General features: G+C 34.1%; 1 protein-coding gene across 1 annotated transcript in view; it reads right to left on the bottom strand.

The window, feature by feature from the left end:
* Positions 1 to 15931, bottom strand: part of MMP16 (matrix metallopeptidase 16) — a 358158-nt gene that overhangs the window by 117259 nt on the left and 224968 nt on the right. The window contains exons 5-6 of the mRNA XM_067711935.1: positions 2900 to 3061; positions 741 to 952 (exon numbers count right to left, since the gene is read on the bottom strand). Coding sequence (XP_067568036.1) covers positions 741 to 952; positions 2900 to 3061 — 374 coding nt within the window. The remainder of the gene's footprint in view (positions 1 to 740; positions 953 to 2899; positions 3062 to 15931) is intronic.

Here is a 15931-nt window from a genome sequence, read left to right as displayed (position 1 = left end):
TAAACATTGAGGGGAAAATATTTTTCAGTATTACATTACATTCACTTTTTAGTATATATAATTTATTTTGATACACTGTTTTTTAGTGTTATTGTTGGAGAAATCAACGTCACTGAAAAGCACATTTAGCAAAATGTAAAATTAGTTTTAGCTTGTAACCTTTTAAAAAACAATATAAATTAGATAGCTATAAATGCGTGCCTAAAGAAAACAACAAAATGTATATGTAAAATCAAAGTGATGGTCTCATAGAGGAGATTTAACGTAAATGGCTACCAGTAGATCCTGAACAAAATGATCAATACTCCTCTTAAAAAAAAATGCTTTAACTGTCTAGTGAAATTATAAGGATCTCATAAAGATGTGCAAACCAAAGATAGAGTAGCTGCAGTACGCCTGGAAGTGGCTAAGCTCCCAAGCAAATCATCTCTATTAGTTCCTATTCATGATTTAAATTATGCTTTTTTATCTGTTCATAACATGCAGCACTTTTTAGCCTCACATTTCTAGGCATTTTAGCTTTTGCTGACATAAATGCATTCCCAAAATAGAATGTTACAACAATTTTCTGCTAGACATTTAAGCCCATTTGTGCATTTTATTTTAAGATACTTTTTTTGAAACTTCTAACTGTGAGAGGTCTGGGAAGGTGGTGTTAGAATGAATGAGAACTTGTTTTCTAAAGCGACACTGTAGACACTTGATCTACCGTTAAAAAAAAAAAAATCACAGCTTCCTACCTTGAAAACAAACATCTCACGGCGAAGAATAGCTAGAGTGTTAAAGTTCCCATCACAGATGTTGGGTTTGGCTCCAGGATAGGAAGGTCTGCCAGTGGGAGGCCGGGGAGGTTTGGGCCGGTCATTCTTCCTTGGGTCAGCTGGAGGATTAGAGCGGTGTGGGGGCACTGTCGGTAGAGGTCTTGTTGGTGGAGGAATCTTGTCAGGTGGACCTTTTGAAAATATGAGGACAGCACTTGGCTCACTTAAAACTGGAATAGTGCTGGAAAATATGCTACATAGGACAATCACTTATCAGTGGAGGGTTCAGACTAAGCAAGTTAAGAGGTCTTTAAGATTGTATACTTCCTGAAAAAACAAACCATCTTACCCAACAAACCATTGCTAAGTCTATCGGAAACTGTCTTTATTGTGCTGAATTCTGGATCCAAGTAACTAGGCCTTCTTTGTTAATTTTTAATGATTTTTAAAATAGCTTCACCACAGCCCTTATTGGAAAGTCTGCTTTCAAATAATTTTTTGGAAGTAGGTAGTGTATTAATTATAAATAAATTAAAATGAATACTGGAACCATGCATGTAAGCTCCACCAAAGTTAATCCTAGATTTTGATAGACGATTCTATGCAAATATTTCTAATATTGTTAATAGCTCATTAACAAATCAAAGTTTATTCTATCCCTATATATCTAACTGTATTTTATCAACTTTTCCTGACTTTCATTATTTTCTTCTAATGAAATGTTTTCACAGATTGCTAGAAGAGTGTTTCATTTGAATACTGAATCTAAAACACCTATTGATTAAAACACCACTAATAAAATATTAATGTAAAGAAGTATTTCTAAAAAGAGGTTTCTAAATCAAGCCAAAGTTTATAGATGTAATTTGGTACAGATGTAAAGCATCATTTCTCAAGGGATTTATGTTTTTAAAAAGAAATACAGAGCTGTTCACACTTATTATTTAGATATGGAAAGAATACTCTTTTGCAGACCTTCAGTCTAGACTACTAATTCATGAGGTCATGAGAAAGAGCCTCCTTTCAGTTAACTACTTTGGCAGAATTTCTGATGACACACACATAGGCATTGGCTAGCTCATTCAACATATGAGCTATTTAGTTTTGAGTCCCAGACATTTCTCTTTTCTCAGTATCCCCCAAATAAAGAGCAGCACAAAAGTTGACCTTTTTTTCCAAAACTAATGTTAACCTTGAGAGAATGGTCACCACTGAGACATTGAACTTGAAAAATTCATGAATGCAAAACAGATTAGTGAACTTAAACTGTGATATTTAAAAATGCAAATGACATCTTCTGAGTACTGAATATTACAGACAGCACACATTTGTTTTTGTATTGTAAAATGAAAGCTTCACTTCATTAATTTAGTAAAGCATATTCTCTATATGTTAATAATAAATGTCAAGTTCTTAACAATTTTGTGTGGAATAAATGTCTTTATAAAGGTCAATTGTCCTATTGAGGGAGTTAGGATTATAGTAAATATGTGTAATAGTGTTTCTTCCTTTTGTCTTACCTTGCATTCATTGACTGAACCCCATAAATTAAAATTATTTTACTCTACTAGAAATTTATTGTGAATTATGTGTTAGTAAACGTAGCTATTTGTTACCTTTTACCTCTTAGTCAATAATTACATGTTTTTGAGTTCATTTTGTTACATCCATCACACAAGAGTATTTTCAGCATTTTCCAAAGTGATTTGTCTAGCATCTATCAACCATCAAATATCATAAACTGAGAATCAATCTGTCAGCTTCTACCAAAGTCTCAGTATCTTATATGAAAGCCTTCTATGACTCATTGTTTTTATTGGTTATATTTATTTATTACATTTTTACCAGAATTTTAAATACTAAAGCTTAACTGACCTTTATTATAATTTCAGGTTTCAATTAAACTCAGTAAGAAAAGTTTATCAGTGCCTAGACTTTCCCATTATCTGCATATTAAGATATCTGGGATTGTTGCCAACCAAACTTGATTGATAGAAGACTTTTGTCAATAGACCAGATTTTTTTTTTCAGTATTTATCTCTCTAATATACTTAGAGCATCTATCTCAACAAAGAAAACAGAGCAGAAATTCTGCACTTCACTATAGGATTAACCAAATAGAATCAGTGGTAACCTACCATATATTTTCTGGATGCCCTGCAAATCATCATTAGGTAGTTTGAAGTTGTCAGTTTCCATGTACTGGTAAAATGGAGCCATGATGGCAGTAGGGTCATTGGAATGCTCCAGTCCCAGAGCATGTCCCAGTTCATGAACCGCTACAAGAAATAAGTCATTTCCTGTGCAAATGAGAAGAAAAGACACTATTATAACTAATATCCAAGTATAGAATTGACAAGGACAATTGGTGTTATCAAAATTTTACCCAAGAAAAATAAGGGGAACTTTTTATTTCAACTATCAGTGTGATTTTATCATTGGATTATCTATGGGCAAAATCCAATATGTGATTTTAAAAAGGGGGGTTGGTGGTGGGGAGGTGATGATAGTGAAGTCACAGAAATTTAGAAACTGAAAGAGAAGAATAAAGAATAAAAGTTGAAGAAAGAACATTAGCATCAGAAATTGCTACTACTGCTGTTGAAATATTCTTCCAATTAGAAAGCATGTAATATACTATATCTCACTTATGTAACCTTCATAGTGAACATAATTCTAAGAATTCAGCAAAAAATATAGGGTAGTTACAATACCTACTTTTACACAGATGAGTAAATTATGGCATAGAAGGGACAAATCTTGTCAAGAATAGCAAATCTTTGTATTTACAGAGCTGTGACAAGAACTTAGGTTATTATAACTCCTAGACTAAGGCTTCTCTTTCTTAGTAGCCTATAATAATGTAAAATAAAAGTCATAGGCTAGCAGTCATGAAAACTAGGAATCTTAGCTCTGTAAATACAAATTCTAATCAATTCATACATAATCTGAACAAAACGTATTTATCTTAGAGGGTCTGTTTCTCACTGAAAATAAAAAAAAATCTCTTCCACTAGTAGTAAACGTGCACAGTAAATCTATTTAGCGCAAACTCTCAGAGATACTTTGTCTGACTTTGTTCAGTCAAACCCCTGCTAATGGCCTCTACATGTTGTCCACTCCTGGATCATCATAACTCAGCTCCTGAGGAAAAGAGCCAGTCCTCCATGTATATTTGTAAATTCCAAAAGTTTAGTCAAACCACATGAGCATCAATGAGTTGGGGCTGTTATTCTTCTGTGGTGACAGATACAAAGAGAAGAAAGAGCCTAAAATTAAAACTCATGATCCCAAAATGTCAAATATAAGAGATTATTATTACCTTAAGAATGCATTTAAAGGAATTAAAGAACATGACTTAAGGACGAAACAGGGAGTGAAATTATAGGGTGCATATAGGGAAAAATGTATAGTGGGAGAAAGGACAACTTCCGGTAACTGTCTTTGCTTAAATTTTTATTTTTCTACTGCCTGCAAGATAGTTCCACATTCTGCATTGTTGGGAAATGCAGAACAAGTTTGTTTTTAGAGGAGGAATTATAATGATTTGAGGAAGTAAGGACAGAGAGTGGAATTTCACAACGTCAGACAGTGGAGAATAAAAAGGCACAGGAGTTCAGAGATACTGGAGAACAGGATTTTTTTTAAGATGCCACTTTGAGTTAAAAAAAACAAACAATGAAACATGCTATCAGGGATCATCTAGTGAGCATGTGCTAGTCACAGGCAGAGATAAAAAACAGAAGGAAGGAGGGAGTCATTTAATAAGAGATGTAGGAACTGTGAGACTGTTTGTGAGTACGTAAAATAGGGAAAAGCCTTCAGGTTGTCTCTCATAGGATACTCACAGGTGAGAGGAAGGTAGGGAGAAGATGAGTCACAGGCATTTTTATATGTCAGACATCTAACACCAACTCTGGAATGAGCACCTCTGTGATTTCATATCAGAGACATCTTTGTTAAGGTACAAATTTGATATAGATGAGACACTGCAACTGCAAATAAGGTGCAAAGTGGTAGGACACATATACGCTCAGCTTCTGGGCATACTCACACCCAGAAAATACATGTAAAATTTGGCTGGAATATGCCATCAGTGGGCTAAAAGTGAAATAATTATTTTTATCAAAAACCGACCTAGGGCTTCCCTGGTGGCGCGGTGGTTGAGAATCCGCCTGTCGATGCAGGGGGCACAGTTTCGTGCCCCGGTCCGGGAAGATCCCACATGCCGCGGAGCGGCTGGGCCCATGAGCCATAGCCGCTGAGCCTGCGTGTCCGGAGCCTGTGCTCCGCAACGGGAGAGGCCACGACAGTGAGAGGCCCGCGTACCGCAAAAACAAAACAAAACAAAACAAAAAAACAGACCTAATTACAAAACAACGATCCATCAAGCAGCCAAAAGACCAACGAAAAACAAGGCAGTGGAACCAAGAGCAGAAAACTCAAGGGTTGGCATTCAAGGTTCCCAGGAAGCTCTGGTGACAGCTAAGCTCAGCAAGACCATAGCGCTGGTTTGGAAAATACCTCTAGACTCTCCTGACCTTCTTTTATCAAAACAGATACAACTTCTTTGTCAGAAAGTCCCAATGTGGCTTTACAGGGATTATGCCTTGTCTTTATTCTTCAAAAGGAAAAGAATCTAATCTTCATAATTTCCTCCTGTGTATCACGTCCCCTTCCCTAGGAAAAATGTATCCTGAACTTTGTTTGTAGATAAACTTGTAGGAACTCATTCTCTCACTCTTGGTCAGATAAATATCACCGTTAATTATCCATCAACATTTTGGACCTTGTTGAATTAACAAGCATTTCAAATCTCTCACAGGAAAATAGTGCTTTTGTCACTTTTTTTTTTTTTTTTTTTGGCTAGTAAGAGAAATGAAAAAAAAAAAGTAAATCAAAATGATAAGAGCAAAAGTCATTACATTTCATGTTCACTTCAGATCAGTCAAGTTTTTCTAAGCATCTTTTCCAAGGGTGGAGTGATTCCTCATCTAAGGAATAAAGTAAAGCTTTAGAAGAAAATTAATAGGCTCAGGACATGAACCTATGGCCTACTGAGTTTGCCATAGCACTTTTAATCAGAAATACTGGCCAAAAGCTCTAAGTAATTACCATTCTTCAGATGATTGGCAATAATATAATTAAACCATACTTGCAGCTTCACAATAGTTTAAAAGGGTAAGTTGTTAAATGAAGTACCACCCTGTGATTTGAATGCCACTCGGAACAAAAGTTGTTGGCACATGATGAGTTTTAGACAATTAAAATCCACCAGCCCTCTTTCCTAATGGTGAAAATAATAACTGCTCCTGTAACTTATCATTAATTCACATGATTCAAGATTCTCAATTGTAATATGCCTTGATCTTATCATCATGCAGGCAATAAAGGACAAATCAGCTTCCTGGTTCTTAATACAGAAATAGTACTTGCTTCTTTTGCAAGATTCTGAGTTTTGAGTTTGTTGCTTTCAATTGAATCTCTAATCTTCTTTCCTTTGTATACTCCAATATAATTTCAGGATACTGAACTGTATATTATGAAATATAATGCATTATTTATAATTTCCTTGTCATAATTATGTCTCTATATTTTATTCTAAGCTCGTTCACCCCTCCATGCATCTTCATATGCTGTCCCCTCTGCTGACAAAATACACTGAATATCAAAAATGACTATACAATATTTCATATGTAAAATTGTCATACATGATTCTGACATCTATAATCCTATAAACGTATTCAAACACTAGCACCATTGAATCTATCTCTGGTTTCTCCCTTACTTGTGGCTGTCCCAGTCCCTCCAGAGGCAATCACTAACCTGAGTTTGAATTTCTCAATTCCTTACTTATATTTAATCAAATATGTGTGTTTAAATAAATTATAGCTTTAAAAATATAATATCATTCTGTATGTTATCTTCTGAAACTTGCTGAAACTCTGTATTTGTTTTTCTCATGTTTATCTTCTTGTTTACCTCTTTGTCAGTCTTACAAAATCTTATTAACCTTTTAAAACAAAACTCAGAAACACCTCTTCTGTGAATCCTTCTCCAACTCCCCAGGTAAATTTAGTTCCTCTGTCTCTGTGTATCCTTGGCTTTTTGTACATAACTTGATCGTAACACATATCATAATTGCCCTGACAGCTTCTGATGCATAGAAACTCTTAATTTTTACTTGTAGGTTAAATGATTGAGAACAAATTTGAGAAAATTCATAATTTCAAATACTTAAATACGTAAATTTAAAATACTTAAATCCATGTCTAGAAATAAAATTCAGAAATCATCATAAAATCTTTGATTAGTGGTAGTTACTTCAGTGCCTTCTAAATAGGATGGGCCTAAATAGGATAGGCCTCTTAAACCTCTGTCCTCTCACACTATCCACACATTGGTTTTGCTAGTTGAGAAGTTAAAGAAATATATGGGATCAGCCTCCAAGGTGGCTCAAATAATTCCCACCTCCTGGTATTTCATTGTATCTGCTTGCTAGAGCAGAATACTACAGAAGTGAAGGTACCTGATTTCCAACGTTAGGTCATAATATACATCATGACTTCCTTGTTGGTTATTTCTCTCTCTCTCTCATTACTCACTCTGGAGAATCCAGCTCCCATGTTGTAAAAATAGCCCTATATAGAGGGGAGAGGCACATGTGGAAAACTGAGGCCTCCTGCCAACAGCTGTATGAGTGAGCTTAGAAGTAGATTCTCCAGCCCTTTCAAATAATTGCAGCTCCAGCCAATAATTTCACTGCACATTCATGATGTACCTTGAGTCAAAACCACCCAGCTAAGCGCTCCTGGATTCTTGACCCTCAGAACTGTGTGAGATAGTAAATGTTTGTTGTTTTAAGTTGCGGGGTGAATTTTTTATGCAGCAACAGATAAGTAATATGGGACGTTTTAGCACTCTAATTCCTCACCATTTGGTTAGGATTAGGAAACAGGAAAGAAAAGCTGAAAAAAGAAAAGAACTGAGTAGAAAAAGAAGCTACTCTGAAGCATCTGAGTATTTGTACAATAATCCTGAGATAAAAAATTGTATTAAATATTGTCCAGTCCAATTATCTCTACATAAACTGAAAGGTTTGGCAAAAATTCTAAGTCTGAGGGAAAGTCTGTGACTAAAAACTTCCAAAGATAAAAATATCAGCTATTTTCCTGTCTCATATGTTCTTTCAAATGTGTAAAACCTTGTACCCTGGTTGCACCTTTATTTCTATTCTCTTTGCACTTTATTGAAGAAAGGGTCTCTTTCTTGGTGAACAGTAAAACCTGTGGTCCCTGCTGGAGAGCCAGAAGAGTCTTGTAGACATGTGAAAAAAGAACAAGAATAAAATACTATGTCTTGAGCATTTATTATGAACCAGAATTATGTCACTGAATTTTTCATTGAAACTTCATGACCCATACTTTCTCACTCCCTTTCACTTGCTCAGTCAGGCTCTCCATACAAAGGAGCGTTGGGCTCTAAACCACATCCGGGCTGCCCAGCTCCACACAAGAGTTAGATCATTGCTGTGTTCTGCAAGATAGAAGGGGATAGAAGATGATCTTGGGTAAGATTTTCTTAAGTCTCTTATTTCCACTTCTACTCTTTCATCAAGCCTCCAGTTCCTCAAGGGTCTAGTGCCCTTCTCTTGCCTTCTTCCTGCCCACTCTTCCTATCCTCAACACTTCACCTGATCCCCAAGGGCCTCAAGCTTCAGAATGATTCCTTGGCTCCTTCTCTAGATGCTTCCTCTCAATTGGGTCATAGCTTAACTATGAAAAAAGCTTATTATTACAATAATTTATTAGTTGTTTACCATATACGAGCTAATATAATGCAATAAAGTTACAATTTTGAATAACATTTAAATGTGTCAGATAAATTTTATTGAGTTTTGTTTAATGACAAATCTAATTTTCTTTCACATATGCTCAAACTTTTAAATGATTTTTCTGTATATAGTACTGTTAATGATGTCCCAAGACTAGAATTAAAGGAAACAAAAAGTTCTTATAAAATGTTATAAAAGCAACACGAAGAATATCAGTTAATATTCACATGTACTGGGCTTTCCTGGTTGCACAGTGGTTGAGAGTCCGCCTGCCGATGCAGGGGACATGTCCCGGTCCAGGAAGATCCCACATGCCACAGAGCGGCTGAGCCCGTGAGCCATGGCCGCTGAGCCTGCGCGTCGGGAGCCTGTGCTCCGCAACGGGAGAGGCCACAAGAGTGAGAGGCCCGCGTACCGCAAAAAAAAAAAAAAAAAAAAAAAAAAAAAAATTCACATGTACTATGTCTTACCATATTAGTTAAATTTTGTTTTTATCACAATTTTACAGATCAGGAAATGAAGACTTTCATAGGTTGTGTGATTTGGCCAAAGTTACCTAGTAACCGGTAGAACTGATTTAAGCCCAGTTACAGTCTAGGCCCACAATCAAAAAAATGTGTGCTGAGGAAGTGGCTTTCTCTACTTTGTCCTCAGCCCTAAATATCTGCTCAAGGCTTCAGAGTCTGCATCCAGGAGACAAGGGCCACCCTATCAAGCCACCTGTTTGAAGCTCACAGCTGCTGCACAGTTGCTGCATAAGAACTCTTTCTAAAAATCTGTAACAATAGTTTCTTTTTTTTTTCTCCACTAAATAAATGCTGGACTTAATATTTTAAAACACTTCCTCAGTACAATTCTGGCTGCTCAAAAAGTTTTAATCATTTTCATTGCTTCTAATTTTCAAGTCTTAAAGCCTTGCAACAAAGAAAATATTTTCAAAAGAAAAGGAAATAGTACTGCTACAATTAGGATAAAGGTTCAGCACAAGGACTTCCATTTTCAAATTATATTTCAAAACATTTCTTCAGCAATTGAGGAGGGTTTCTGGGATTGTTACAGAGTTTGCCTGTTTGGATGCAGTTAGGTTTTGAGCATGCCACTAGTCTACAATAATAAAGCATAATTAAACACCAGGCCATTAAAATATAAGGAAAACAAATAGTCATCTAATAGGTCCTCCAAAAATCAGTAAATGTATTTTCAAAGATATGCTACCACCAAACATTTATAGCTTTAAATTTAGTAAGGACTTTAGAGTAAATCAATATAATTAAAATAACTTTGGTCTATTTTAGCCAGGTAAATTGGAACCCTAGGAAAATAGTGGGATAATCAAGGCCAAGGTAAATGTTTTATTCATTTAGGCTATAGTTTGGATATGAAGTCTGTTGTTTTTTAGTAAATTAGGCATGTCTTCACGACATTCAAAATAGTCCTTCTAAAAAAATAAATCGAGATTGGATGTGGGCAACTACAACATGATATTAACAAGAGTGTTTTTCCTTCTCTTGTTGAGCCTAGTTAGGAGTCTAAGAACATTCTCATTTATGTCCCATATCATTTATTCATGTGTGGTTTATATGTGCTATACTTTCCCCCGGACAGCTCAACTTAATGGTCAAGATGATTCTGGAGGTTTACATTCCTCTCTCTGTAGCCAGTGCAAAAGAGGTCAATTTTAGTGACTACCTAAACAAAAATAATTGTATAATACATGCAAATCCACTTTTCAGCAACTGATTTTAATTATATGCCCTTTTACTATATGTGAACCGTAAGTACTATTTATTCAATCATAATTCTAAGTATGTCTAGTATAACAATCCTGTCATTAAGTGCTACAATTTTCCAGATCAGCAGCAACTATGTGACATATATTTTTGAATAATTACTAATCATCCACTATGTGCAAGGAACTATTTATAGACTCATTGATAAACAATTTATCCTATCATGTAATTGATTTTTCTACTGTGCGCCAGACAATATGAAGTACCAGAGTCTCAAAAGATAAATCTCCCAAGTCCATTGTTCTTAATTAAGGAACTGAGAGTTTAGCTCAATGATTCCGAGCTTTGGGGGGCTCACAAGCTCCTCAGAGAATCTGAGAAACTACGGAATTTCTCCCAAGAAAAATGAAGGCATTAGCACAATATTGCATGTGATTTTGAAGTTAGTTTTACTCCACTTAAGTCCTTTAAGACAGATCAGATTTAAAACCCTTACTTAGCTATTGTTTGTAAAAGATTAGTCACTTATAAATCTCTCTGTGATTCAGTTTCTTTATTTGTAAAGTAGGTCTAAAATAAACTACTTATAGGGCTGTTGGTGGATTCAATAATGTAGTGTATATAAAATATTTTGTGAAGTACCCAAACATAGGTTACTGCTTAAAGACTGGTAGTTAACAGCTACTATGTTACTATTACTATTATTACTCCTATTCTGACTACTTCTATTACTACTACTGCTGCTGTTGCTGCTGCTGCTGCTGCTACTATTATTATTATTACTCCTATTCCTATTATTAGTAGACTTTACAAAGTTTTGTGTTAAAAGTTCCCCATTTTACATGACAAGAAATTGAAACTTCAGTACATTGGATTACCCAGGGTCAGAAATCTGTTAAGTATCAGAACTGGAATTTAAATATCAGTTTTGACTTTACAAAAACTAGTGCACTAACTGGTTAAACATGGTCTTGAATCAAAAATCTATGAGTGACAATGTTGGAAAGTATGCTAAGATCAAGTTTTGAAGAGTTCTGAATGCTAGGTTTAAGAGTTAGATCATTATGTAGGAGGCAACAAATACCATGAAAAATTAATATAAAGATGATATTGCTGTAGGGTAATTTGGCATCAGTGTGCAGGTATGATTGCAGTGGGAAATGACTGAAGGCAAAGGCAGCAGTTAGAAGACTGATTTAATAGCCAGAATTATTAGGTGATGAGGACCTAAACTAAGGCAGTGATGAAGGGAACAGAAAACTAGAAAGGAAAATAATTGAGTGATAGAATGATTGAAATAATTTCTTGAGTTATGCTATTTCCCATCATTAAGTTAAAGTTGATCATAATCCCTTAAACACCAAAATCCACATTAAAAATTGCTTCATATTTTACTATCATTACTGCTAAAGATAGAAAAATTGAACCTAGATTTTAATTTTCAAAGTATACCATTTAGTATACTAAATGGTTATGATCTTAAAAGTTATCAATTTAAGATCCTTTTATAAATATTTCACATTATTTTCCCATAGCATCTAAAATTGACTCTATGCTGCAATTTTTGAGCTCAACTGGATAATGAATAATTAGCAAGAAATGGTAAAACAAAGTTGTAAAAAGTTTCATTCACTTGCTTGTACCAGCACATCTAGATTGTGATTCCTACATGTGTTTGACTATATCCGTTTCTTCACTGACATAAGCTTATCCTACAGCAGAAGTGCTTGAAAGGTTTACTGTAACAGCATTGATATGTTACTTCTAATAAACAGGGCTGGGTCACAACAAGGAGGTAGGTTGGGTCTTTTTGAGTAAAAGCATTGGGCTTACTATGATGCAAAGAGGCAGAATTAGAACAAGCAAGCCCTCTGTAAATAGCATACACAGCTGCAAGCTCAAGGTCAGTTTGTGCATGCAGCATGCCTCTGCTCCTATCAACCTATCTATCAAAACGTTCATAATGCTGGAATCCAATTCATACTTTCATATTAGAAGAATAATTTGCAAAATAATTAATACGTTTTGTTCATAAAATTCCTGCTTTTTTAGCCTACATGTTTGGACACCAGAAATTTTTGTTTTTATTTTACTTTGGATAACTTCCCCTAACACTTATTAAGCCAATCATAAGTATGTACAGAATCCTTAGAAAAATGTTGGGAAAGTAATTTTAGGATGGGGAAGGAAGAAGCCTAAGGAGTTAGGATGGAGGTGGGGCTTATTTGGGCACCTGGATAAACTCAGGTATTTAGCTGGTTTATTTTTACCTCCTAAATGAAAATGAAAATTATAGAACAGTAAGCTTAAAATTACCTGCTCTTGAGGTCTATAATACAGTCCCTCACAGAAAGAGCATATAAACTACAATGTGAGGGATGTAGCAAGGAGGAATTAACAGGAAAGCAAGTGAAATGTTATTACAGAAGACCTGAATAGATTTAGTCATGTACTGAGTCACTTGAGTGGGTATATATGGCCCTCAGAGTAAACCCATACAATGTGTTTCTTTGCACTGGATATTGTTTACATGGGCAGAAACGACTGACGCATATTCAAGTACAACTGCATGTTTTCTGAAGATGGGAACATATTAAAGAATTAGAGAATTTAAAAGCTGGGAGGGTAAAAGTTGAGTGGTTTTCTGAATTTTGCTCTTCCTAGTTCACTGCCACCTGATAATTCATTTTTGGTGATGTTATGAACCTGATTGTTTAGGTATACATAGTTTCTGTTTTCAGGAGGAAAAAAAGAAAAGCAAACAAACAAAAACAATTCTCTATACCCAAGTGTTTGTATAGAGATTTATTAACAAATTATAAACAAATTTGTTTTTATAAAACATTAATAAATAAATCAAACAACCATGACTATAGTAAAGAAGCCATAATATATTAATGATTCATTCAGAACTCCTGATGTTTTTCCTTTTTTCCCTAACAGAAGCATTTTCCCAGAAGAACCTATTTTGGCTCAACAAGGGGAGCCAAAGGTGATTAATATTAATTATTAATAATTATAATTATTAATATAACTTAATAATTAATTTATATTGATATAATTAATATTTTATATTAATTTATTATAATTAATAATTGTAATTATTAATATAAATTATTAACATTATTTTTAAAGGTGTTTCTTTTTTGTTTTTCTCTAAAGCAATCCTCCTTTTTACACTCCCTAGACTGCCTTATTTTTTTTTTTAGTAAAAGCCAACCAAATGTGAAAAATATAGAAACAATGATAAGCTTAACACCTTAACATAATCATGTATTTTTACAGCAAGCTTCCTATTATATACATATATATTTATTTATTTATTTATAACTAGTTACAGCTATTGATACCAATGGTGAAAGGCAAATGTGTTTGACTTCCTTCAATGCTCATTTTAGAGCAGTGATCTGAATTCATATTTGTGTTCTAAGAGTGATAAGATAAATGTACAATTTTATTTGAGCAATTAATTATCATTCATATGTGAAGAAAAAATTAAATGCAGAATCACAAATTTGATACTTATTTGTGTAGCCAACAATAGTGAGCATTAAGTGAACTAGTTCTTCAAAAATATTTTAGTAAAGTAGTGAACTTAAAATATATACATTTATATGGCACATATGAAGAAACTCAGAAGATTCATGCTTGGCCTGTTGTTCATAGAAAGTTTTGAAAAATGTTTCTGAATCTTGCAAAAGGATGTGATGTCACCTAAGTGTCTTCCTTATCTAATTTCTTCAAGCTTGCTTTTAAAGTGATGAAACCAAAATAGAAGATGAAAATGAAAGCAAAAAAGACATTTCTTTTTTAATAATAGAAATGTTTTTCATCTGGCTGTGATTTATTCAACATATTGTGTAAAAAACGCTCTCATATTTTAATTACTTCAGCAGAGGTGTAGCAGAATAGCTTGTCTCAATTTTATTTAGCAAACAAATATTTGAAAGTCTGGGGTTTTAGCTTAGGAATTGGCAGAATATTCTATTGGCAATGTGCTTATGAATTTCAAATGTTCTGAAAAATGTTTTCTTTCTAGGATACATGAGTTGGAAGGAAACCATAACCTAAATGTCTTGACAAATTTGTGTGTGTGTCTGTATGTTTTGTAAGTAAAGCAATGAATACGGCACCTATGTTTCATGATTTTACAGACCCTATGAAAATAAATTCATATAATAACTTCAGTGTAGCCTCGGAAATTTCTTCAGCAGACAGGAAGACTTAAAAATGTATTACAAATATTGACTTAAAAAAAAGGCAAGGCATGCAAACTCCTGATTTTGAGATTTATTTTGCTACTAATTACCTTTTAATTGCAAAAGGCCTAATTAACTGGAAAGTAGTTTCCTCATTTACTAAAAGGGAATGAAAATTTATATCCACAGAGTACCCACAATGGTCCAGAATGTTAATCCTTACAACAACCCCTTCAGGTAGGTATAATTACCCTCAAATCACAGCTGAAGAAAGGAAGATTTGGAGTAAATGACTTAAAAGCTGATTAAGTGGCACAGGCAAGTTTGTACTTAGTTCTGTTTGAACCCAAAGTCTTTTCCCTGTTCTGAATATGACTTTCAATTGATTTATTATCACAAACACACACACACACAAAACCTGCCTTGAATAAACGTCATCAACTAAACCAACATAAAAGACATTTATGTAACCTTATGACACAAAATTAAAAAGAGAAACAATGCTGACACCAAAAGGAATATCATTTCCTTTAATGTTTGCTCATGAACTTAGTTTCCATACACACAGTAAGAATTTATCATCCACTGCCTGCTTAATCAGTAACAGATGCCATCCATAAGAGATACAAAAGTCTCTGAGGAACTTAACTATACTCCACTAGAGAACACCTACCACCCTGTGCTGTGTGAAGGGGTGTGTTGATAAAACATCACTATCATCACATTACTTCATTGCTCAAAATTCTAAAATGATGTCTAAGTAACTACAGTTCAAATAACCCATTATAAACTAACCCCCATAATCTGGTTCAACATTTCTTACCCAGTCCATCTGCCACTGTTCATCAATACATAGCTTAACTTTTAAGAGTCCCCCAATAAACTATATTAATTTTTACCTCTCTCAGTTTCTTCATGCTAATACCCTATGTATAAATCCTATAAATTATTTACTCCTCTTTTCGCATTGTTTAAACTTTTAGTATCTGCTTTATTGTGATCACATCACCTTAGGCAGTCAATGTTAAGAAATGAGAATTGAACTGTATTTAATGATTCTATTTATTCCATCACTAATGCTGTTTCATTAGTTATCCTAACAAAGTAATATTTACCAAAAGCTATTTTTAGCTGTGTAGAAGCAGATTTTGTTTATTCCACTAAATTATTAATATATCCTTAGTAAAAAAAAAAAGAAGTAGAAAATTAAAGATTTTGTGTGTAAGTTTTTATACTTGAAAAGTCTTGGGAAAAATCCTTAAAATATGATTTTTCAGTCACTCTTTGTAAATAACTTCAATAATGATAATATTGTTCTAGTTTTTCATTGCTATATAACAAATGAGCAGTTTAAAACAAAAGTCATTTATTATCTCACAAACCCTGTGGCTCAGGAAACTGAGAGTA

Source organism: Pseudorca crassidens, chromosome 17 (genome assembly GCF_039906515.1).
Source record: "Pseudorca crassidens isolate mPseCra1 chromosome 17, mPseCra1.hap1, whole genome shotgun sequence".
Classification (NCBI taxonomy): domain Eukaryota; kingdom Metazoa; phylum Chordata; class Mammalia; order Artiodactyla; family Delphinidae; genus Pseudorca; species Pseudorca crassidens.
Note: the sequence above shows the minus strand (reverse complement) of the source record. Positions and strands in the feature narration are given on the sequence as shown.